The 26,431-nt window shown below is 43.6% G+C and overlaps 1 protein-coding gene across 10 annotated transcripts in view; it reads left to right on the top strand.

Annotated features, from left to right (window-relative positions):
- The window catches only part of LOC128574950 (MOB kinase activator 3C), a 66,927-nt gene that overhangs the window by 14,552 nt on the left and 25,944 nt on the right, over positions 1–26,431 (top strand). For 4 of the 10 annotated variants that reach the window (XM_053576035.1, XM_053576036.1, XM_053576044.1 and 1 more), the window contains one exon: positions 25,205–25,306. In XM_053576035.1, coding sequence (XP_053432010.1) covers positions 25,205–25,306 — 102 coding nt within the window. Of the gene's footprint in view, positions 1–1,465; positions 1,554–15,579; positions 15,732–16,669; positions 16,765–22,990; positions 23,098–25,204; positions 25,307–26,431 lie in introns of those variants that run through there. The other 6 variants (XM_053576037.1, XM_053576038.1, XM_053576040.1 and 3 more) reach the window with 6 other exon arrangements.

The following is a 26,431-nucleotide window of genomic DNA, read 5'->3' as shown; positions in this document are numbered from 1 at the left end:
CACTTAGATTTATTTTGTAATTCCACAACTCTGGTTTGTAGTATGTTTTAATGGCAGTCCCCTTCTAACCAGTGAGATAGAACAACTCTCCAAAGAGCTTATTCCCAGATCACCTACCTCTGTGAGGGAGAGACGCCTGTCCTCCCAGTGATATCTCCCAGTATGCTGGAAAGAGAACCCTGAGAGGAGTCCAGAGTGTGCTGGAAGGATGAATAAAGGAATGAAGCAAGCCCCTATGAGTAATAGTGGATCTTAGTTTGGGAATATTAATATACTTCAAAAAGTGCCTGTTGATCAAGTGAGGCAGTAAATGCATAGTTTTGGAATAAACTCAGTCTAGGTTCTTTCTGTAAAAATTCCTAGTCTAGGGTGGAAAGATTGGATTCGGTAAGCACATATTGAGCTCTTGCTATATACAAGACCCTGGTATTGAGAAATGTACACGGAGGAAAACAACACATTTCCTGCCTTCCTATAAATAATTGTCTTCCCAGAACCTTCTCCCTCTAGTGTAGTTGGGAAGATAGATAAGTACATAAATAACTGAAATCAGACTGACTATGGTAAATGTAGTAGGGAATGTAAACAAAGTGGGAGTTTGGGAGAAGAGAAATCAATCCCAACGTGACCAGAGGATTCCTGGAGGTGGAGAATTTATGCTGAGCCTTGGAGAGAGTTTATTCCTGGGAGAAGGAACAGCTTGAGAAATAGTCTAGAGGCAGAAATGCACTGGGGTGTGTGTGAGAGAGAAAATGCACAAATGTACACACATTGGGGTAAGGGAGGGGAGATGGTGAGGAGGAAAAACAAGCTGCAGTGGTGGATTGTGACCAAAATATAGAGAGGGCAGTGGGGAGAGGAGGAGAACGCCAACATTTACTGAATATCTCCTTTGCATTGTGGCTTGCAATATGCTAGTATCTAGACACTTTAATTTATTTAATCTGCACAGTCTTACAATATGAAGAAACCAGACCTTGGAAAGATTGAAGCGGCTTCCCCAAGGTCAGGTAGCTAGTTAGTGGCATAGCTTGGTTCCAAACCTAGCAGTGCTGGATTCCAAGGCTTGGCTCTTTCCCTTATCACACAGCTCCAGATGCTGTGTGATGGAGGTTAGTTACTCTGACTGCGGGATGGAGGTTAGACTGGAGCAAAGAATGTCCCAGAATGGGGACCTCAATGAGGTGCCTTCAACTGTGAACTACTGGCCAGTATGGAAGCTACCTGGTCTAGGTCTATTAGACCAGGTTTAACACATGAACATTTTGGCAGCTCCTGCAGTACCATAAATCAGTGCATTGCCATTGTTAGCTAGCAGAGTCTTAGAACCAGTTTACAGAGGCTGTGGACACTTGTGTTTCAGGCACAGATTATAATGTGAGATAGTGGAAGTTTATTACAAAAGTGTGTGTCCAGGGAGGCGACCCATTTGGCATATCCTGGTCCTTCGTTTTCTCACCCTCAGATGTGGTAAGAATCTGTAATGGAGAAAAGAGCATTACACTTGAAGGCAAGAGGCTGGCGTTCAAGTCCTGGTTGGCTCATCATCACTTGTGAGTCCTCAATTTCAGCTTCTTTTCCCATAATGGGGAGTATTTTGGTTCGCCTCTGAGGCCTTATCTCTTGCTAATGACCTCTATTACTTCCTTCATCCTGCTCGGGGCAGTACAAGGAAGTGGCTGAGAATATGAACATGACTCAGAAAGACTGGGTTTTAAATTCCAGCCTTCCATCATTATAGGGAGACTGCAGTTAGGCGAATATACTCCAGAAAATTACTGCGTGGGTTGAGTCCTGGCTCTGTCACTTGCTAGGCAAGTGACTTGGGCAAGTTATTTAACCTTCCTGAGTCTCAATTTCTTCACCTGTAAAATGGGGATACAAATATTACCTACCTTGTGGGGCTGTTATGAGAACTGAGCTAACTTATAAACCTGACAGTGTCTGGCACATGGTAGATGCTCAATGAATGTTAGATTTAGTAGTAATGATTTCAACAATTATATTAATGCCCACTTAAGTACTATTTTTTTTTTTTTTTTTTGTAGAGACAGAGTCTCACTGTACTGCCTTCGGGTAGAGTGCCGTGGCGTCACACGGCTCACAGCAACCTCTAACTCTTGGGCTTACGCGATTCTCTTGCCTCAGCCTCCCAAGCAGCTGGGACTATAGGCACCCACCACAACGCCCGGCTATTTTTTGTTGCAGTTTGGCCGGGGCTGGGTTTGAACCCGCCACCCTCGGCATATGGGGCCGGCGCCCTACTCACTGAGCCACAGGCGCCGCCCCTTAAGTACTATTTTTATAGAAAGTATATTTAAGGGCCATTTTCCTTACTCTGACATGGTTGCTTTCTCTTTCTTTCCATTTTCCAATCAGAAACTTTGAAATACTAGATTGTTCCTTTACAGGGTTGCGAAGCATGTCATGACAGAAAGTACCCATAGGAAAAGGGTCAATAGAGAGTCAGTGGCTTGTTAGAAAGTCTTACCTGACTTATTTTAACCTGCCTCTTTCCTCAGTAAACAGGAACAAAGCAGTGCATTTATTCCCTTTTGCCCATCGTTCATCAAAAGTGCTAAGCAAGGCCTCTCATTCACTTGCCAAAAAGGTCAATAAGTGTATCTCTGGAAAAGTAATGCCTAATTTGTTTCTTCTTTCTCTCCAGCTTAAACCCCTCTGGCCTTCACTTAAGCTTTTTCTTCTTGTTCCATTTTCCATGAAAATGAAGAAGTTTCTTCTGATTATAAAGGGAGAATGAGATCAAGATTTTCTCATGAGAACCTTTTCTGTACTTAAAGCCAGAATCCACTTAGGCCTCATCTCCACTTCTCCCAGCTAAACAGCCTTGATGTCTTTTACTTCACTCTTAAAACCTATTTTCCATTGCTTGGATCATATTGGTCATGCTGCTTTTCCTTCTTTTCATTTTTTCTACTTCCTGGCTGTGACTGAGACTGTACTCAGTCTGCAAATAAGAGCCCAACTAAAATAGCTTAAGGGAAACATAAGGTCAGGTGTTTTCACTCATTCATTAATGTTATAGAGTGATTGTCCCATGCCAGGGCCTGTGCTATGTGTGGGGGACCCAAGGATAAAGCAGACATAGTCTCAGCCCTGTCCCTAGCTCACGGTGTAGGGGGAAATGGGTGAAATAGTCTCTTTTGACTGGACTGCATGTTAAGACTTCTGTAGAGGAGTGGTGAGACATAATGAAGGAGGGGTGGTCTGGGAGCAAGACTAGAAGCCCTGAGTGACGGCACAGAGGCTCAGATATTCCAGAGGCAGGGGACACCTATTAGAGGTTTTGGAGCAGGGAAGTGACAGACACAGATCTAGCTTTTTGGGCTAAGGAGTTGGTAAACTATGGCCCCTAGGCCATATCTGACTTACCACTTGTTTTCATATGAACTGCAAACTAAGAGTGTTTTCTTACATTTTTAACTGCTTGGGGAAAAAAAATCAAGAGAAGATTAATATTTTGTGACACATAAAAATTATATTAAATTCAAATTTCATTATCCATAAATAAAGTTTTATTGGCATATGGCCACAGTCATTCATTTACATATTTTTTGTGACTGCTTTCAGGCAAAACCAAGTAGTTGTGTTGAAGACCATGTGACATAGAAAGTATAAAATATTTACTGTGTGACTCTTTACAAAAAATATTTGCCAGCTTGGAGCCTGTGGCTCAAGCGGCTAAGGCGCCAGCCACATACACCTGACCTGGCAGGTTCAAATCGAGCCCTGGCCCACCAAACAACAATGACGGCTGCAACCAAGAAACAGCCGGGCGTTGTGGCAGGTGCCTGTGGTCTCAGCTACTTGGGAGGCAGAGGCATGAGAATTGCTTGAGCCCAGGAGTTGGAGGTTGCTGTGAGCTGTGATGCCATGGTACTCTACCCAGGGCGACAGCTTAAGGCTCTGTCTCAAAAAAAAAATTGCCAACACCTATTGTAAGCAGCAAAATGAGACCAAATGAAGTTAAAGTTCAAAGGGTGTTCAGGGTTGTCCCTGGAAATGCTGGGCAATGAGGAGAGGGAATTTCACTCAAGTTTTCTTGGGCCCTGGAAATAGTTTCATTGGGCTGCAGGATTTGCTTGGGAATAAAAAGCACAATAGGGAGGACCATCCAAGATGCTGATGTCTCTATTGGGAATTAAGGAAGTATTTTGTGGATGAAGTAATTCATTCCAATTTCACTGGAGTTCCCTTCTTTGTGTGTGCCAGATGCTGTGTTAGATGCTGGTAATGCAGACTTGAAAAAGATATGTCCCTGCCTTTACAGAGCTCTTGGCCTTGTGGGAGTGCCACATATCAATGTGTACAGCCTACTCTACATGTTAGCCCTGTACACTGCAGGTTCCACTGAATGTTGGATGAAGAGCAGAGTCAAGACTGCTGCTGTAACTTACAAGGCTACCTTCAGTAATCCTTGAAGGACAAATAGGAGTTATTTTTTCAGGCGCTATACACCAGGCTAAGGGAGAGCCTGGCAGTGTGAACATTTAGAGTTTATGAGGATGGAGGAGAAAGAGACATTAGAAATGATTTAAAGGTTCTGTAGCTGGGTAACAGGCAGGATGACATGATCTGATAAAGAAGAGAAAATGGAGGAAGGAGGCAGTGAGTGGGGGTTGAGGGCAAGTCCGGTTTGGGACATGTGGTTTGAGGTGATGGTGAAACATAGCCAGCTTACCATTAGAAAGCCTTCTTAGAAATTTTGGCACAGAGGCCCAGAATTCAGATTTAAACTTCATTTTCAGAGTTTTTCCACTGAGAAAAGGGGAAGTGTAAACTTATTTTGTAGAGAAGGTGACAAAGCAAACTTGACTTGTGCTGGTGAGAGCCCTGGGATTAAAAATAGCAGTGAATATACAGAAAATGAAGTCATCAGATTGAAAACTAGCAGGAATCATGCGTTTGGCACACCACCTTGTTTCCATTCAGGCCACCTTCTGCTCTCAGCATCTACTTTATGTTTCTGGCTCTGTTACTTCTGAACTGTGAGACTTGGACCTGGTCACTAGGAGACACAACCAGTGTTCACTCATCTCTAAAAAAGTGGGCAGCAGAGAAATGTCAGCTTTTACCTTCTGCGTGAGACTCCTCAGAGCAAACAGAGCTATCCATCTCTGTCATCCACGTCTAGTTACATCCTTTTGGATCTGTAATTCCACAGTGGAATTGATCTATGTGAAAAATTTAACTCAGACCCTTGTTAAATATTCTGGTGTTTAGTGTCAGCATTTTCACATACTCAAATGTCTGATTTTAAAGTCTGTTTTGGTTACTGTAACCTTGTAACGCATTTTAAAGTCAAGTAATGTGAGGCCACCAGGTTTGTTCTTTTTGTTCATGATTACTATGGCTATTTGGGCTTTTTTTTTTTGGTTCTGTTGAATTTTAGGATTTTTGTTCTAATTCTGTGAAATAATGATGGAATTTTGATAGGGATTGCATTTGGGCAGTGTAGTTATTTTAATAGTATTAATTCTTCTGATCTGTAAGCATAGGATGTTTTTCCATTTGTTTGTGTCATTTAAAATTCTTCGGTGTTTTTTAGTTTTCTTTGTAGAAATCTTTAATTTCCTTGGTTAAATTTATTCAATTTATTCACAGGGTTTTTGTTTGTTTGTTTTGGTTTTGTAGCTATTGTAAATGGGATTGCCTTCTTGATTTCTTTCTCTGCCAGTTTGCTTTTGATGTATAGAAACACTACTGGTTTTTGTACACTGATTTTGTATCCTGCAACCTTATTGAATTCATTTATCAGACCTAAGACTTTGTCGGTGGAGTCTTTAGGTTTTTCTGCATACGTCTGTCTGTCTATCTTATCTGTCTATCTATGTGATTATCTCATTAGCAAATAGAGATAATTTGACTTTATCTTTTCTAATTTAGATTTCTTTTGTTTCTTTCTCTTGCCTGCTTGCTCTGGCTTGGACTTCCAGGACTGTGCTGAATAGGGTGAAAGTGAGCATCCTTGTCTTGCTTCAGTTCTTAGAGCAAACTCAACTTTTCCCCATTCAGGATGATGTTAGTGGTGATTTTATCATATATATATTTTTACTGTTATGAGTTATGTTCCTTCTTTTTTTTTTTTTTTTATTGGGGATTCATTGAGGGTACAATAAGCCAGGTTACACTGATTGCAATTGTTAGGTAAAGTCCCTCTTGCAATCATGTCTTGCCCCCATAAAGTGTGACACACACCAAGGCCCCACCCACCTCCCTCCTTCCCTCTTTCTGTTCCCCCCCCATAACCATAATTGTCATTAATTGTCCTCATATCAAAATTGAGTACATAGGATTCATGCTTCTCCATTCTTGTGATGCTTTACTAAGAATAATGTCTTCCACGTCCATCCAGGCTAATATGAAGGATGTAAAGTCTCCATTTTTTTTAATGGCTGAATAGTATTCCATGGTATACATATACCACAGCTTGTTAATCCATTCCTGGGTTGGTGGGCATTTAGGCTGTTTCCACATTTTGGCGATTGTAAATTGAGCTGCAATAAACAGTCTAGTACAAGTGTCCTTATGATAAAAGGATTTCTTTCCTTCTGGGTAGATGCCCAGTAATGGGATTGCAGGATCAAATGAGAGGTCTAGCTTGAGTGCTTTGAGGTTTCTCCATACTTCCTTCCAGAAAGGTTGTACTAGTTTGCAGTCCCACCAGCAGTGTAAAAGTGTTCCCTTCTCTCCACATCCACGCCAGCATCTGCAGTTTTGAGATTTGTGATGTGGGCCATTCTCACTGGGGTTAGATGATATCTCAGGGTAGTTTTGATTTGCATTTCTCTAATATATAGAGATGATGAACATTTTTTCATGTGTTTGTTAGCCATTCGTCTTGTCGTCTTTAGAGAAAGTTCTATTCATGTCTCTTGCCCATTGATATAAGGGATTGTTGGCTTTTTTCATGTGGATTAATTTGAGTTCTCTATAGATCCTAGTTATCAAGCTTTTGTCTGATTGAAAATATGCAAATATCCTTTCCCATTGTGTAGGTTGTCTCTTTGCTTTGGTTATTGCTTTGGTTATTGTCTCCTTAGCTGTACAGAAGCTTTTCAGTTTAATGAAGTCCCATTTGTTTATTTTTGTTGTTGCAATTGCCATGGCAGTCTTCTTCATGAAGTCTTTCTCCAGGCCAATATCTTCCAGTGTTTTTCCTATGCTTTCTTGGAGGATTTTTATTGTTTCATGCCTTAAATTTAAGTCCTTTATCCATCTTAAAACAATTTTTGTGAGTGGGGAAAGGTGTGGGTCCAGTTTCAGTCTTTTACATGTAGACATCCAGTTCTCCCAACACATTTATTGAATAGGGAGTCTTTCCCCCAGGGTATGTTCTTGTTTGGTTTATCGAAGATTAGGTGGTTGTAAGATGTTAGTTTCATTTCTTGGTTTTCAATTCGATTCCAAGTGTCTATGTCTCTGTTTTTGTGCCAGTACCATGCTGTCTTGAGCACTATGGCTTTGTAGTACAGACGAAAATCTGGTATGCTGATGCCCCCAGCTTTATTTTTGTTACAGAGAACTGCCTTAGCTATACGGGGTTTTTTTCGGTTCCATACAAAACGCAGAATCATTTTTTCCAAATCTTGAAAGTACGATGCTGGTATTTTGATAGGAATGGCATTGAATAGGTAGATTGCTTTGGGAAGTATAGACATTTTAACAATGTTGATTCTTCCCATCCATGAGCATGGTATGTTCTTCCATTTGTTAATATCCTCTGCTATTTCCTTTCTTAGGATTTCATAGTTTTCTTTATAGAGGTCCTTCACCTCCTTCGTTAGGTATATTCCTAGGTATTTCATTTTCTTTGAAACTATGGTGAAGGGAGTTGTGTCCTTAATTAGCTTCTCATCTTGACTGTTATTGGTGTACACAAAGGCTACTGACTTGTGGACATTGATTTTATATCCTGAAACATTACTGTATTTTTTGATGACTTCTAGGAGTCTTATGGTTGAGTCTTTGGGGTTCTCTAAGTATAAGATCATGTCGTCAGCAAAGAGGGAGAGTTTGACCTCCTCTGCTCCCATTTGGATTCCCTTTATTTCCTTGTCTTGCCTAATTGTATTGGCTAGAACTTCCAGCACTACGTTGAATAGTAAAGGTGACAGAGGACAACCTTGTCTGGTTCCAGTTCTAAGAGGAAAAGCTTTCAGTTTTACTCCATTCAGTAAAATATTGGCTGTGGGTTTGTCATAGATAGCTTCAATCAGTTTTAGAAATGTGCCACCTATGCCTATACTCTTCAGTGTTCTAATTAGAAAAGGATGCTGGATTTTATCAAATGCTTTTTCTGCATCTATTGAGAGGATCATGTGATCTTTATTTTTGCCTCTGTTAATATGGTGGATAACGTTTATAGACTTAAGTATGTTAAACCAGCCTTGCATCCCTGTTATGTTCCTTCTATCCCTAGTTTGTGGAAGGCTTTTTATCATGAAAGGATTTTGGATTTTATCAAATGCTTGTTTTTGAGATGATAATACTGTGTTTGTCCTTGATTCATTATGTATCACATTTATTGATTTATATATGTGGAGCCATCCTTGCATCCGAGCTATAAAACCCACTTGATCATGGTTTTTTTGTGTGTGTTTTTTTTGTTTGTTTGTTTGTTTGTTTTCTTTTTGAGACAGAGTCTCACTTTGTTGCTCTCAGTAGGGCATCATAGCTCACAGCAACTTCAGATTCTTGGGCTCACGTGCACGCCTCAGCCCCCTGAGTAGCTGGAACTACAGGCATGCACCACAACACCTGTTTTTAGAGATGACGCCTCTTCTCTAGCTCAGGCTGTTCTTGAACTCCTGAGCTCAGGCAATCTGCCTGCCCTGGCCTCCCAGAGGGCTGGGATTACAGGGCGTGGGCCACCTCGCCCAGCCCTTTATCTTTTTGATGTGCTGATGGATTCACTTTGCTAGTATTTTGTTGAGGAATTTTGCAACTATGTTCAGCAAGGATATTGGCCTATACTTTTCTTTTTGTGTTGTGTCCTCGTCTGGTTTGGTTTCAGGTTGGTACTAGCCTTGTAAGATGAGTTGGGAAGAATCTCTCCTTGATTTTTGGAGTAGTTTCAGGAGGATTTGGTATTAGTTCTTCTTTGTACATTTGGTGAAATTTGGCTATGAATCCGTGAATTTAGCTTTTCTTTGTTGGGAGTTTTTTTTATTACTAATTCAGTCTTGCTACTCATTATTAGTTTATTCAGGTTTTCTATTTCTTCCTGGTTCAATCTTGAGAAGTTGTATGTTTCCTGAAATTTACTCTTTTCCCTCTAGGTTTTCTAATTAGTGAGCACATAGTTGTTCACAGTAGTCTTGAATGAGCTTTATCTTTTTGTAGTATCAATTGTAATGCCTCCCTTTTTATTTCTGATTATATTTGAGTCCTCTTTTCTCCTTAGTTAATCTAGCTAGTGGTTTATCAATTTTGTTTATCTTTTTGAGGAACCAACATTTTTCATTGATCTGTTGTAATTTTTTTTAGTCTCTATTTCAATTTAGTTCTGCTCTGATCTTTGTTGTTTCTTTTCTTCTGCTAAGTATGGATTTGGTTTGTTCTTGCTTTTCTAATTCAAGGTGTGTCATTAGATTGATCATTTGTGATCTTTCTACTCTTTTATGTACGCATTTAATGCTATAAACTTCCCTCTTAGCACTTCCCACAGGTTTTACTTGTGTTGTCATTTTTATTTGTTTCAAAAAATTTTTTAATCTCCATCTTAAATTCTTCATTGATCCAGTGGTTATTCAGGAACATGTTGTTTAATTTCCAAGTATTTATATCGTTTCCATAGTTCCTCTTGGTATTGATTTCTAGTTTTTATTCCACTGTGGTCTGAGAAGGTATTTAATATGATTTAGATTTTTAAAAATATATTTAACTTGATTGTGACCTAACGTGGTTGGTTTTGGAGAATGTTTCCTATGCTCATGAAAAGAATATATATTCTGCAGTTATTGGGTAGAATATTCTGAAAATATCTATAAGGTCCATTTGGTCTCATGTCCAGTTTAAGTTCTGTGTTTCTTTCTTTATTCTCTGTCTAGATGATGTGTCTTAATGCTGTGAGTGGGGTGTTGAATTCCTTCATTGTTATTGTATTGCTGTTTAGCTCTATAGATCCAGTAATATTTGTTTTTTGAATATAGGTGCTCCTGTGTTGGGTATATATTTAGAATTATTATATCCTCTTGTTGAAATGATCCCTTTAATGGCCTTCTTCATCTTTTATACTATTATTGACTTAAAGTCCGTTTTATCCCATATAAGTGTAGCTGTTCCTGCTTGCTTTTCCTTCCGGTTTGCATGAAGTATCTTTTTCCATCCACCATGTTACTTTCAGTCTGTATGTGTCTATACAGGTAAGATGAGTTTCTTGTAAGCAGATATTAATTGGATCATGTTTTTTTCTTCATTTAGCCTACCTGTCTTTTAACTGAAGCATTTAATCCATTTACATTCGAGATTAATATTGATATGTGAGGTTTTGCTCCTATTATATTGTTAATTGTTTTGTAAATTCTTTCTTTTTCTCTATTGTTTGCAATTTGGTTTGCTGGAATTCTGTAGTAGTGTAGTGTGAATCCTTTCTCTTCCTCCTTTGTGTGATTGCTTTATTAGTGAGTTTTATATAATACTTTGTTTTCATGATGGTAAATGTCATCCTTTTGCTTTCACATTTAGGACTTCTTTGCGAGTTTCTTCTAAAGCCAGTCTAGTAGTTACAGATTCCCTCAACATTTGCTTGTCTGGGAAAAACTTTAGTTCTCTTTTTCATTTATAAAAGTTAATCTTTTTTTCTTTCTTTTTTTTTTTTAGACAGAGTCTCATTATGTCACCCTCAGTAGAGTGCTGTGGCATCACAGCTCACAGTAACCTCTAACTTTAGGGCTTAAGGGATTGTCTTGCCTCAGCCTCCCAAGTAGCTGGGACTACAGGCACCCACCACAACACCTGGCTATTTTTTTGTTGTAGATGTCTTTGTTTAACTGGCCAAGGCCAGGTTTGAACTCACCAGCCTCAGTGTATGTGGCTGAGCGCTGGAGGCATCTATTATTTTGTTAAAGAGGTTCTCTAAACTTTTTGATTTCTCCTTGTCCTTAGGGACACAGCAATTAGTAAATTCATTCACTTTATATCGTCCCCAACATCTCAAGACATTTGTTTGTTCTTTTTTACTCTTTTCCCTCCCTCCCTTCCTCCCTCTATCCATCCATCCCTTCCTCTTTCCCTCCCTCCCTTCCTCCCGTCCTTCCTTCCTTGTCTTTCTTTCATTTTTGAGACAGTCTCATTCTGTTGCCCTGGGTAGAGTGCCATGGCTTCATAGCTCACAGCAACCTTAAACTTCTGGGGCAATCTCTTGCTTCAACCTCCTGAGTAGCTGGGACTACAGGTGTCCACCACAACGCCCAGCTATTTTTTAGAGTTGGGGCCTTGCTCTTGCTCAGGCTGGTCTAGAAGTCCTGAGCTCAAGCAATCCAGCTGCCTCAGTCTCCCAAAGTGCTAGGATTATAGGCATGAGCCACCACACCTGGCTCTTATTTTATTTTATTTTTCTTAATTTTGTCTGGCTAGATTATTTCAAAAGCCCTATCTTCAAGTTTTTTATTTATTTATTTTTTAGGACACATTTAAAATTTGCTTTAATACTTCTTTGGGGAAGGGCGGTGCCTGTGGCTCAAAGGAGTAGGGCGCCGGCACCATATGCCAGGGAGGTGGCGGGTTCAAACCCAGCCCCAGCCAAAAACTGCAAAAATAAAATAAAGGGAAGAGAATAAATTTGTGTAGGACAAAAGCCAATAAAACAATTTTAAAAAATAAATACTTCTTTGGGGAAGAAAAATCACACTTTTAGTGAATGAACAAGAAACATTTTTACAGTAGCAGAAGGCTATTATTTTTATCTACCATGCCACGAATTCATAGGGAAGAGGTTCCAGCAGCTCAGGGAGGCACCTTGCCATTGAATGTGACAAAGCATTGATTGACTTTTGAATTCATGGGAAACAGGTTCCAGCACCTTGTATCATTGTTACATGGGGTCTATTGGTTATCCTGTGTGCTGTGCTGTACACCTATTATGCCATGAGCTCATGGGGAATAAATAGGTTCTAGCACCTAAAAACATGGGTCCACTGGTACTCCTGTGTGCTATGTTATATGCTTATTATGCCATGAATTCATAGGGAATGGTTTCCAGGAGCTCAGGCTCCTTTCCATTAGTTCTCACAAAGTGGGCTTCTTGGGGTGGAGCAGGCTGGCACTTCAGTTGAACCCAGTTGACTTCTTTCTTTTTCTGATCATTTTCCTTCACACGTTTCAGGAAGCTATCTCCGCTCCTGGAGTACTTAATATGCTCAATATGAACATTAATCCTCTTGGCAAGAATCTTGCCCTTAACTTGTTTGTTTATAACAATGCCAACAGCATGCTGGGTCACACAGTTTTGCCAGGATAACATTTGTGGCATGCCTCTTTGAACAGTACCCATTCCCTTGATGTCTACAACATCACCTTTCTTGTAGATTCGCATATATGTGGCCAAAGGAACAACTCCATGTTTTCAAAAAGGCCTAGAGAACATGTATGGGGGCCTCTCCTCTTTCCCTTTGTGTTTGTCATTTTGGTGAATTACTGGGAGATGGCGTCTCTGGCTGAAAGGAACCCTATCTTCAAGTTTTGAATTTTTTTCTTCTGCTTGGACTACTGTATTCTTGAAAATTTTGAATGTATTTTATATTTTCTTCAATGAATTCTTCAGTACCAGAATTTTATTTATTTATTTATTTATTAGAGACAGTCTCACTTTGTTGTCCTCGGTAGGGTGCCATGGCATCACAGCTCACAGCAACGTCTAGCTCTTGGGCTTAGGCGATTCTCTTCAGTAGCTGGGACTACAGGTGCCCGCCACAACACCCAGCTATTTTTTGTTGCAGTTTGGCCGGGGCCAGGTTTGAACTTGTCACCCTTGGTATATGGGGGCGGCACCCTACTCACTGAGCCACAGGCACGGCCCAGTTCCAGAATTTTTTGTTTGATTTTTTTTCTTAATATCTATCTCCTTTGTAAAATTCTCATTCATTCTGTGAAGCTAGTGAATGATGCCCCATGATCATATCAATGTACACAGCTATGATTTAATAAAAAAAATAAATAAATAAAAAAAATTCTCGTTCATATCCTGAATTATTTTAGAAAGGCTTTTATATTGGTTTTCTGATTTCTCTTGCATCTCACTGAGCTCCTTTAAAGTCAATATTTTAAATTCTTTATCTGGAGTTTCAAGAATTTCTTTTTAGTTAAGTTCTATTTCTAGAAAATTTATGTTCCTTTGAGAGTATTGTTTCCTTGCTTTTTCATTTTTCCTGTGTCTTTATGTTGACATCTGTGCATAACAGTGCTTCTTTATATTTTTTAATTTACTTTTGTGGTGGGGTAGTTTTTTCTCAAAACATGTCTTATCATGTTGGCTAGGTAGGGCCCTTTGGCTTTGTTTTTGGATGCAAGCAGTAGTGAAGTCCCTGCTGTGTGATGTCTTTGGATATAAACAACACTGGTGATAGCTGTAGCTTTCCAGGTGTATTATGTTGCAGTTATTAGTGGAGCCTGCGATGAAGCTGTGCTGGGGACTGGAATGCCAGATAGGCCCATCTTCAAGCTTCAAAGGTAGCAGTGATGGGCTAAGCATGTCTATCCCTGGAGTGGCATATGCCGATTGCTGATTCCACGTGGTTCTAGGCACGCTGATTCTTGGGCCTCTGGGTGGCTTTCTTGGATGCTAGATGTGGTACTGGTAGACCTGGTGGGTGACTGAGTACTTGAGCCCTGGCCAGTGGTGTGGCATGGATGATGGTGGTACCTCTGGTGAGAAGCTTTACTAGGTCCCAAGAGTTATGCACTTGTGAGAAGCTTTACTAGGTCCCTAAGGCAATGGTTGTGTTAGGCTGTGCAGGCCAACCTCAGGCCAGCAGGTGGCACTTGTAGGTAGGAGCCATCTGAGGTGGGGGAAGTAGGATGTTAAAGGCCCAACCTCTGTCCCACTGGAAGAGTGCTGTCCCAGGTGGTGGATTTTGTCTCAGGATCACCAAGATCCTGGACCTTACACTGTCTTAGGGGGAGTGAAGCTGGGTAGAGCCAAACCAGGCGGGCTCATGCTTAGGCGCCTGGTGGTGAATGCACACACCGGTGTGCAGTGGGGGCAGTGCAACCTGAAGGCCCCTGGCAGAATGTTCAGGTCAGGGGTGGCAGCCAGCACATGTAGGTCCCGCATGGCTAGGAATAGCCTCTTTGACCACAGCTTTGGGCAGCGGGTAGAGGACATGTGTCCTTCTCAAATCCCAATTCCAGTTGGGCTTTCTCCCCGGCCTGTCATAGCCAACCCAGCTGACCCATTAAGCCCACAACTCAGCACCAGGCCATAGGAGCCCCTACCCTGCTAAAGACTAAGCCTCCAGAGGAACTCACATCCCACTTAATTCCCAGTGCCAACACCTGCTTCCCACTATTGGAAACCACGGTATATGTCATTGTCATTTTTCAGTCCTGACTTTGGGAGCCTACCCTCACTCATGCCCCAGTTCTACAAACAACAGACAAGTTTCCCTAAGGCTGGCACAGCTGAGTCTCAGGACAATGCATGGTCTGTTGGAAGCTAAGATTATGGCGAGGCATGGCGGCTATAATCCCAGCACTTGGGAGGCTGAGGCATGAGGATTGCTTGAAGCCAAGATTTCAAGGCCAGATTATACAACATAGCAAGACCAAGCACTACAGAAAACAAAAAAATTAGCTGGGCATTGTGGTGTGCACTTGTCCCAGTTACTTGGGTTGCTGAGGCAGGAAGATTGCTTGAGACAAGGAGTTTAAGGTTGCAGTGAGCTATGACTGTACCACTGTACTCCAGCCAGGGCAACATAATGAGACCCTATCTCTAAAAGAATAACAAAGTAAGATAAAATTAAAAGAATAAAATAAAAGCTAGGATTGTAAATGGCATCTTGCTGTAACCACGTGGGTTTCAGAAAGGGCATGGTACCCAGGGCAAGTTCCCTTCCTGGAGCAGTTTCTTCTCGTAGTCTGCTGGCCAGTCCCTAAGTTAAATTCAGGCCTTAAGAGAGTCAAGGTGCTTTCCTATGACCTATACTGAATGATTCCTCAGTGGAAACGTGGACTGCAGAAAGACTCACCCTCTCCCCTTCTGGGGAGTCACTCCCAGTTCCTGCTGGTCCTAGTCAAACAGGCTGCCTGTTTTCTTCCTCCTTCCTAGTTTTTGGTGTTTCTTTTGCTTTTCTGTTGAATTCTCATGTTACCTCTGGGATAATACATTCAGAGTATTCACAGTGGAAGAGGCATGCATGAAATGCTTTTAGCCAGTGTGCTTACCGGTTTATTATAAAGGATATTACAAAGGAGAGGATGAAGAGACACACAGTGCAGGGTGAGGTGTAAGGGAAGGGGCAGGGAGCTCCCGTACCTCTCTAGGTGCACCACCCTCCAGGACTCTCCGAACTAAAGTCGGCATTTTGATATCCTTTCTATTTCTGCTTTTTAAAGGTTCTCATGCCAGAGGCCAATGGAGAACTGAAGAACACTGGCTACATAGAGAGGCCATTGAGACACTTGCTGTAGCTAAAAGATACCAGCCTCTTGACAAGAGCAATATTTCATTTGGAATTCCAAGTTTACAGAGGCTCACTTACCAGCTGGTAAGGCTGACTGTACATTTTATTTATCCCCTTAGATTACTTCAAATTGAAATGATCTGATATGTCTGGAGGAAGGGCTGGGTCAGAAGTTATCTAAGCAGATTGTGGTTTCCAGTATTCAGTTGGGCAGCTAGGCTTGTCATGCCTGAGACAGTTACTTAGTAAGGAAGAATACATTTCTTCCAGTAAGTAAGTAACTTCTTCCATGCAATAAGTAAAACGTATTTTTTTATCTCATACTTTTTTCTTTTTGAGGCAGAGTCTTACTTTGTCACTCTGAGTAGAGTGCTGTAGCATCATAGCTCACAACAACCTCAAACTCTTGGGCTCAAATAATCCTCTTGCCTCAGCCTCCCAAGTAGCTGGGGCTACAGGTGTCCACCACAATGCCCAGCTATTTTTCTAGAGACAGGGTCTCACTCTTGCTCAGGCTGGTCTCAAACTCCTGAGCTCAAGCAATCCACCCACCTTGGCCCCCCAGAGTGCTAGGATTACAGGCATGTGCCAATGCGCCCAGCCTTATTTATCTAATACTTTTAATTGCAAAAGCAAAAAAGCCACATCATAATAAAATACAGAAACAAACATACAATGGAAACATAACAAAATAAAATACAATGGAAGTATAAAAAGTGAAATTCTTGCATCTACCCAACCTCATTCTCCTCAAGTAACCAATGTTAATAATTCAGAATGTATCTTTTCGAGTTTTTTTTTTTAACATACGACATACACGATATTCACATTTTCAAGTGTTCTGTGATACATTCTAGGCTGAGGTTTTGTCATGTCTGACAGATTATGAATAATACCTCATTTGTAGATTTGGATCAGATGAGGGCTGGGTGAAAATGGTTCTACCCTGATCTGTGTTTTTTCATAGTTTCGTGCTGTTGGGCCTTCTGCATCTAAAGCTCCCCCATCTCACCGCTGTCTTCCCTGCTCGCCAGGCAGCTCCACTTCCTAAATGACACTACGTCAGTGCTACTGCAGATCTTATGGCTACCTCATTTTAGTCAATAAATGTGTATTGGTGAGTGTATATTGAGGCCCCCTCTGTGCCTGGCTCCATACTAGGCAGTGGAGCTAGAGAAAAGTTACACACGCTCCTCCCTTCAAGGAGAGCAGTGGTCTTGCTTCCCCACCTTCTGCAGTCAGCTGGCAGGATAAGACCACTCTGTAACACACCATGCCTCTTTCTTTTCCTTGCTATCTCCGCTGTTCCTGCCTTATTTGAAGGTCCTCCTTGCCTTGCCCCAGGCTGTCCCAGCCTCCAGTTTGTTCTGCACATCATAGCCAGTTCAGTAGCCACAAGGCACAGCTCTGGTTGTACCCAGCCCCTCCTCATCACCTAGAACAGTTGTTCACAGTGTGCTCTGCAGACCTTCAAGCTCCCCGAAACTCTTTCAGAGTATCTGCACAGTCAACACAATTTTTGTAATAGTATTAAGATGGTATTTGTTTGCTGGTGCCTCGGTCCAGGCAGCGGCCCTGAGTGTGCTAGTAGTCATGTGTTCTTCACTGCTGGGCACCCATAGTTTCTTTAAAATGCCACTTTTGCTTCAGATTGTTCTTGATGAAGCAGCAAAAATTATTAATTTTATTGCCTTTCAACCCTTGATTACACGTCTTTTTAATATTCTGTGTGACAAAATGGAAGTGCTCATAGGCACTTCTGCTGTGTGCCACAGTACAGCGCTGTCTCAGAGAGGAGCACCTGTGGGTTTGGTTAAATCGTAAGCTGAACCAGCCACTAGTTTCATTTATCATGAACGAGTGACTGACCGTTGGTGTTGAGGCTGTGTCAGTAAGCTGGGGGGCCCTGACCACAGCCTGACTTTCTCGGTTTTGTACCTGCCACTCCTCACGCAGATCCAGTCCTGTACTCTGCTCTCTGTATCTTCAGCACGTTGCCTTTTTCCTTCCACATCCTTCCTCTTGTTAATCCTTCCACCAAGAGATGCAAGGGCAGCTCTAAAGTCTGCTCTCAATCCTAGAATCAGAACAGAGGAAGATGAGCCCGAATTGAGACCTTTTGCCTCTGGGACTCTCACTTCCCCAGCCCCATTTAAGGCCTTTGTGGATCTCCTGCTGGCACCTCGCTGGCCTCGCCTGCTAGTTTCACCACAGCTGAGCGAGCCATCTGCAAGACACTGCCCAGCCTCACTGGGAAAGGCTGCTTCAGTCTCACAGACAGACAGCTCTGTGACTGAGCTGATTTTACAGGGGACTCCTTTCATCTAGCATCTGTTAAATTTGACTCACGCCAGGCATGGTGGCATGTGCCTATAGTCCCAGCTGCTCAGGAAGCTGCAGCAGGATTCCTCAAGGCTGCAGTGGGTGTGATGATGCCTGTGAATAGCCACTACATTCTAGCCTCAGCCACATAGTGAGACCGGCTGCTGTTTGAGGGTAGCCTTTCCTTGACCCTCCATCAGAAACCAAATCAACCAGTAGGTCCAGCAGAAGAATGTAGCCATGTTCCTGATTCCAGGCCTGCCATGAAATAATGGACTGGACTTTGGTTTCTAGCTCATTTTTTTTTTTAGACAGTCTCACTCTGTCAACCCTGGGTAAGGTGCCATGGTGTCATAGCTCACAGTCACCTCAAACTTTTGGGCTTGAGCAATCCCCTTGCCTCAGCCTCCCAAGTAGCTGGGATTACAGGCACCTGGCTAGCCACACACCTGGCTAGTTTTACTATTTTTAGTAGAAACAGGGTCTTACTGTTGCTTAGGCTGGTCTCAAACTCAAGCTGAAGCAATCTGTCCGCCTCAGCCTCCTAACGTGCTAGGATCACCACACCCAGCCTGTAGCTCATCTTTCATATTATGATAAAACACAAAATACAAAGCCATCTCAGAGCAAGAATAATTATCTGACAAACTAGATTGTAGATGAATAGAATATGTACAATGTGGTAATAATGCCTTTGTATTTACATGGTATAGAGCAGTGCTGTCCAGCCTTCTGACATTGTAGCACACACCAGAAATGATACAGTTCTGCCCACTTGAGTAACAGTGAGCCCAGGGATGGGAGGTCTGGTGAGGGAGTTGATAGCTCATTCAGAGCACATCAGCAGGGAAGCTGTGTGCTCAGATTTAGGAACTAAAGCATTCTGGTTGGGGTCTGGTTAACCTTTACTGGTTGCCCCCTTCTGCCCTTCGTCATTAATGTTTAAATTTAGTGCAGTGGATTAAAGCTTGAGTTATGAGGCTGGCGCCTGTGGCTCAGTGAGTAGCGCGCCTGCCCCATATACTGAGGATGGTGGGTTCAAACCCAGCCCCTGCCAAACTGCAACAAAAAAATAGCCGGGCGTTGTGGCAGGTGCCTGTAGTCCCAGCTACTCGGGAGGCTGAGGCAAGAGAATCGCCTAAGCCCAAGAGCTGGAGGTTGCTGTGAGCTGTGATAACACAGCACTCTACTGAGGGTGACAAAGTGAGACTCTGTCTCTAAAAAAAAAAAAGAAAAGCTTGAGTTATGAACAGGCTGTCTGGATTTAAATCCCAGCTCTGCCACTTACTATGTGATTATGGGCAGATCCCTTCATCTCTTTTGTACCTCAGTTTCTTCATCTGTAAGATCTAGATATAATTCTACTTATCTCACAGAGCTGTGAAGATTGGATAAGTTTGTATTTGTAAAGTGTGGTGTGTGTTAGATTTTTGGGGTGTTGCCTGGCGTAGGTTAAGTGCCGTGTGTGTGCTGTAACTCCTACGGTTACTGCTTCGAAGATGTGAATGTTCTGGGCTCAGTCTCCCCAGCCCACTGTCATCGTCTCCTCCTTTGTCTCACATTTCTGACTCTCAGCCATTTGCTTAAGAGTGCCTATCACACTTCCTTTGGGTTCCTCATTTTCCGGTTCTTTTTCTCAGCTAGCTGAGGACCCTGAGGGCAGGTGAGTCAGCAGCTGCACCCCTCAGCTTGCTCTCACCACTATTTGTTCTCAAGAAAGCTCTTGAGAAGGTTGGGAAGACCCTGAAAAGAACTCTGAAGTGGCTGAGAGAGGAGGGCGAGCTAAGTCTGCAGAGCCGAGTTGGAGTTAGCTGGCAAAGCTGTGTTCTTAGTGAGGAAGGGTGATCATCTCTGGTATCACACACCGATGTGAGAGCTGGCAAGTTCTCTCTAGGCTCTGTCAAAATTTGGAGTATAGATCTGGTGACTTGGGGTCAGTGTGACTCATAAGAGTTTACTTAGAAATGACATAGTACTTTCAGAATATGGGCCTTGAAGTCACTCTGAGGCAGCTTCGTGGAGGAATTGCCTATCAGGAATATCTGTTGCTGTTGCGGTCCTAGGCTGGGCTCCTCAGCCTTCCTCTCTGTGAGTGCTCTGGACCTCTCCCCATGCAGGGCCCAGGTTGATCCTTGGATCTGTATCTTTAATACTTAATAAGCTTCTAATACAATTACTTCTTGTTGACAGATTTTGCTAGGAATCAAAAATGTGCATCCCCATTTTAATGGAGAAAACAAGATAATTATGTGCCTAGGAATAGAAACTTTTATTGTTACTGATGATGATGAGGCTGCTTGTCATCTGACTCATTTGGCAGTGGCCCTCACCGGTCCTGCCACCCACCCCTGCAGGTCTCAGCCCTCACCCACCCTCAGTCTGGGTCACTCTCTCCAAACCCGGCCCCGCCCATCCCATTCCTGCTCCTCAGCACCTGCCCCAGCACTTGTCCTACTGTGTTAAAATTGTTTCACATGTCAGCAGATTCAGATGCCATCAGGGCAGAGGCCAGGTCTCTTGTATTCTAACCATCTGGCCGTGGGTAGTCAGGAGGTGCCCAGTAAATACAGAACTGTTGAATGAATAAGTCAGCGGTGCTTTCACATCTGATTTATTATTTGATCCTCACGGTGGCCTTGTGATTAAGGCGGCCAGGGCCCTCCTCTTACCTCATCTCGAGTGTAAGGAAACCAGTCCTCAGAGAGGCCAAGCCTCTTGCTGCAGCGGTGCAGTGGGGCGAGCCGCCGGCCCCAGGCGCCAGTGCTCAGTGCATCTCTTCGTTGTTTTTACAAAATATTTCCTTCTAAAAAGATGAAAATAAAAATAGAATGTGTTGGTTTTTATGATTATAAAATTAATATCTTCAGGGCACCAATGTTCCTTAAATGTTTTTTATCAGTGAATGTTTACTTTCAATATAGTGAAATCTAGATACAATTTTAAAAACTCTAGTCAGATTTTAAATTCCAGTGTGTATTAGAGCAAGATTTTATTTAAAAATCTTGTATTTTATTACAAAATAAAGCTCGATTTAAACAATAATAGCATCAATTTTATTGTGTATGATTTAGAGAATACTAAAAAAATAAAGAAAAAAATAAAAATTGTTTCTTCACACAGAGAAAACTATAGATTGGAAATGGTCTGGACTCCAAAGAGCATGGAGTCTGAATCCCATTTAAATCTCTGGATGTCTGGGTTCAGGCAGGTTTCCTCATCTACCAGCTACCTGCTCTGAGGCTGTTTCCTTACCTGCAATGTGGTAAAATATTTACCTTTTGGGACTACCACAAGAATTGGGATAATGTATGCAAAATACCCAGATGGTACCTGGCACATAGTTGGTTCTCTTTAAATTATAGTGGCAAGCTGGGCATGGTGGGGCACGCCTATACTCCCAACTACTTGGGAGGCCGAGACAAGAGGATTGATTGCTCAAGCCTAAGAGATCGAAGTTGCTGTGAGCTATGATGTCATAGCACTCTACCCAGGGCGACAGAGTAAGATTCTGTCTTAATCAATCAGTGAAATTGTAATAGCATTGGCAGCTTTGTGCATTTGTCAGGTCTTTCTAGTCTTTCTCCTCCGTTGTGTATTCACATGTGTGCATACCCACCTGTGCATATGCATATGTTTTTGGAACCACCTTTGAATTAAGTATATCAATGGGTCTTTACAGCAACCCTATGAGGTGGACAGGGCAAATGTATCTTTAAGCCGATTTTATACTCGTAGATGAGGAAACTGAGACTCTAAGAGGCAAAGTAACATGGCCTTGGTGCTCTGTCTGCTGACACCGGAATGGGGCCTTTTACCTCGGTCTGCTGATGACAACCCCAGTGTCTTCCCTGTCAGCCATATGCTTCTTCTCCAAGGCTACTGCCACCAACATGCAGACGTGGCACACCACCAGGCCCTGCCCAAGAGGAAGGCGTGGGCTCGGTGCACTCACGTACCCTCTAAAATAACAGACGCGATGTCCAGTCCTACAGCAAGGAGTAGGTGTCCGGCTAGAAAGTTACGGGTCTTTTGTGACATAGGCTTTTTTTTTTTTAGAGGGAGTAAATCAGGGAATTGATAGAATTCCTGAGCTGAATTCCGACTGAACAGTCCTACTCCGCATCATCTGCAGGGAAAGGTGTGCCCGCCTTTCTCTCAGCATGCGCACTGTGTGCTGCCGGCCCGAGACTCCCTGCACCCGACACTGGGTCGGTGCTGATGTTCATGTCATCTCTGTTTCCGCACCCAGTTGCTGACGGCTGGTGCGTGTCTTAACCCTGTGCCACAACTTGTAGGGGAGACAGAGCCGAATCTCGGCCTGAGGAACGTGGGGGAGCACTCCAGAGAGGGTAAAACGAGCGCCCAGCTGAGCTGCTTGCAGGGTGTTTGGGAGCAGAAGGCGAGGTACTGACTGCTAGTTCTGTTCAGTCATACCCTCTGTTGGCATGGTGCCTAACTGATTTCCCAAACCTTAACTCATCAGGAGTTATCAGGGAGCTACAAAGTGGTGGGGATGGTTGAGCTGGGTTGTTTTTTTTGTTTGTTTTTTGTTTTGTAGCGACAGAGTCTCACTTTATGGCCCTCGGTAGAGTGCCGTGACCTCACACAGCTCACAGCAACCTCCAACTCCTGGGCTTAAGTGATTCTCTTGCCTCAGCCTCCCGAGTAGCTGGGACTACAGGCGCCCGCCACAATGCCCGGCTAGGTTGAGCTGGGTTTTGATAGCTAAGAAGAAACCCAAGGCCTAGGGACCCAGGTGAGGCAAGGTGCAGCCTGCTTGTGGGGCCTCACAGCCTGAGGAAGCACTTATCTGGGGGGACATTCACGCGCTGACTTCAGGTCCCACACACCTACCTGCTGGTGGATCCTGCGAGAGGAAATAGAGCGTGTGGCCAGACTGCAGATGGGGAACCATCAACCCCTTGCTGAGATTACAACACTGCTCCCTCCCCCCACATGTAGACAGGGAAGTTAGGCACGTCTCTCTCACTTCAACATCTTCCTACATTTTTCCTTCCTAGTTTCAAATACAACTCTCCTTCAACAAGTTCTGTTTCCAAGGGACGTCTTAACCATTTGGCCCTTCTGGCGTATCCTCTTCCACTGAAATCCATGCAGAATAGACCAGGTACTCTATCTTTTTGTGTGTGAAACCATAAAATCTAATATTGAGTGTGCGGCGTGCTCGGAGGTATGCTTCTTGCACAGGAGGCTCCCTCAGCCCTGCTGCGGGAAAAGCCAAGTATAAATTGTCGCTAACAGGGTTTTCTAGTTGGAGTCGTAAGTGTGTCTGAGCATCCCCTGTGAATTGTAATGCTGCCAGCCGTGCTGCCTGCCTCTTGGCTGTCTTGCTTGTCCTTAGGCCCTCCATCAGAGTGTGGACGGGGAGGGGGAAGAGCCGAAGCCAAATCTGTGTGCTGTACTTGGCCTGCAGTGCTGATGAGAAAACAGATGTGGACAGGGTTGCCACTGGACTGCACACAGTCCCAGCCTCTCGGCCTGCAGCCCCTGTGGCCAGGGCCCCCTCCCTGAGCTTCTGAAGATGAGTGAGCCTGTGTTGTATTTCTGTAGAATTTCTCCCTGTGTTCAGTAAATACATTTGAGCAGCTTTTTTCCCTTTACTTACCTTGGCAAGGGTGGGTGTTTTGATACTTAAGTGCTGATGGTTAATTTAATTCTTTGAATTCATAGAGTGTTGCAGTTGGCTGGAGTAATATTTTGAGATCCTGTGTGGATTTTCCTTTTATCCAAGTGTTCTAAAGTATAATTGAAAATCCGCTGTCCTGAGCTTTCCCAAAATGGTGGAAGAATCAGCTAAACTGGACTGGCAGACGCTTGGCTGCTTACCCTGCTTCCTGGATTGTGGTGTTGAACACGCCCTTCTGTGTGCTTTCTCCTGATGACTGCTGCATACTCGGCTCTGAACAGCGTGCGGGCAAGCTTCAGCACTAATCAATCTTCCTGGCAGACTTGCCATTTCTCTGGTCATGTTCAGCCTGATCCTCTGAGAAGAGAGCGGGCCTTTCCTTTCCATGGGCAAAGAGCCAGCTTCCATTTTAAAATCTCTCAGAAAAAAAAAAAAAGGAAGGAAAAACACTCCCAACAACCCAGAGCCTGTGTTTATTGAAGACTGGTCTAAAAGTCTGTCACATCGTACACCCCATCAGCACTCGAGTGCCTCTATTTTAGAAGGATGTAAAGGTTTAATCACTCTGGTGGGGATTTAGACCCAGAGACTTGAGAGAAATCTTATTATTTCTAACTGCAGGCAAAGAGTATTAAGGCTCCACTCTGATCAGGGGCATGACATGTTCTATAAGTAATTTATCTTTAACAGGGGAAGGCCCATACTAGAGTGTCTCAGAAATGGGACTGTGACTGGGCACTGGCTCACGGTTCCTCCTGTTCTCCTTGCCTGTCTCAGTGTCGGGCTTATTCTTTCTGTCCTGACCCATCTGTCTAATGTCTGAATGCCTGCCTCACAAATCCCCCCTTAAGATGGGGAGCCAGGTGCTTGCCAGAAAGAGATAATAATGTTTTTGCAGTAAATGACCTCATCCAGCAGCCTGGTGCAGAACTGTCAATGGCAGACTTCTGAATGGGCCCTACCTGCAGCCTTTCTAATCCAGGAGTGGGGAGGGAGAGGATGCTGTACACTCCCTAGGTGCATGAAGTACTCTGGGGCCATTTTCAATCCCATCTCCAGCCCTGTTGTTACCTTCACAGAGGCAGCCTCCACCGAAGGCCTTTTGCACCCCTGCATGCAGCCGGGGGTATTCCTCAGCCTAGGATTTCTTCTGCATGGTCCCCCACTTCCACTCTCCTCCTTGCCTAGCTCCTCCCAGGGGCCTACCTTTCTGGCACGGAGGCTGGAGGATGTTCCAGGTGGGGTTCTACTTACAAATTCATGGTTCTGTTTGGGGAATATGGTTCGACTGGTGGCTGATCTAAATCCATGTGCTAACGAGCTTGGTTAAAGCAGGCTTCTACTATCCTCTTTTAATCTAACCTGCCTGTCTGAGCGCCTTTCCTCAGTTAATGATCTATAATGATTTTGCCTTTAGTTTTCCCTCCTGGGTCAAAACAAATCAATAGTCTTCACAGATATTTAAAAACCATCAGTGTAAAGCTCCTCTTGGGTTCCCCAGCTCCCCTCCCCACCCACCTTTTTTTCCGTAAATTTACAGCTTGATTAGAACAGTGATGTTTCCCTTACGTCTCCTCTTATCTCCCAGAGATGGGCAGCAGCGAGCCCCTTCCCATCACAGAGGGTGACAAGAGGAAGAAGAAGAAGCGGAAGGCCCGGGCCACTGACTCCTCGCCAGGGAAGTTTGAAGGTCGTTCACACAACTCCTAGATCTGGGCCTGTGGCTCCCAAACCTGGGAGGAGCTTCCCCCTAGTCCTTGGATCCAGACCCACAAGATGCATCATCTCAGAGCCAGCTCCTGTTATCTGTGTGACAGAGAGGAAAGATGGAGTGAAGGAGTTCATGCAAGGGGGGCGGTGACAGAGAGCCAGAGTGGGAAAGCTCTCAGATGACACACTGGCCTCATCAGTGGGCTGCAAGAGCAATCTGTTCAAGTCGGAGACGGAGTGATGTGCCTGTGGTGTCCCAGCTCCTTGTCAGATGTGACTCTTCCCTCAGCTTTTCCTGTAGGGCTGCTGAGGGGTAGAACAGCCACGTATGAGGAGAAACATGAAGGTCACAGCTGCTCAGTCTCCTATAAGGAGAGAATGTGCCTCTCAGAGATTGCAGCTACTTGTGCTGTATGTGTTTGACTCTGCGTTTAAGAGTGCATATTGCCTGTGGCTCAGTGAGTAAGGCGCCAGCCCCATATACCGAGGGTGGCGGGTTCAAACCCAGCCCCGGCTGAACTGCAACCAAAAAATAGCCGGGCGTTGTGGTGGGCGCCTGTAATCCCAGCTGCTTGGGAGGCTGAGGCAGGAGAATCGCGGAAGCCCAAGAGCTAGAGGTTGCTGTGAGTCCTGTGTACATCATGGCACTCTACTGAAGGCGGTAAGGTGAGACTCTGTCTCTACAAAAAAAAAAAAAAAAAGAGTGCATATTGCATTCAGGGAACATGCTGTTGCGCCATCAGCCAGGTTTGGACATTTTACGTGGGAGACTCTAGGCCAGTGTGGTCCTGTTATCACTGGGGATGTGATGGGTGAAGTGAGTCACTGGGCACATCTGCAAAGGACTGAAAGGATCAGTGGCCACTTTTCAGAGTAGCACGTCCCCTCCACCTGTTTTGTTTCTTTCATCATGAGACCTGAAATAGCTTCCTCTCATGGTCCTCTCTGCAGCCTTGTAGACACACGAGTGAGTTGATTGTTCTGTAGGCAGTTCTAATAACAAGTCCTTTATGAATCAGGGATATTGGACCTTGAACCACCTACCTATTCTGGTATGGGGAAAGAGCTAATGCCAAAGCGTCCGCTGGGAGAGAAGTATGTTATT

The sequence above is a fragment of the Nycticebus coucang genome, chromosome 22 (assembly GCF_027406575.1).
Source record: "Nycticebus coucang isolate mNycCou1 chromosome 22, mNycCou1.pri, whole genome shotgun sequence".
In the NCBI taxonomy this organism is placed as follows: Eukaryota; Metazoa; Chordata; class Mammalia; order Primates; family Lorisidae; genus Nycticebus; species Nycticebus coucang.
This window is presented reverse-complemented; position numbering and strand designations above follow the sequence as displayed.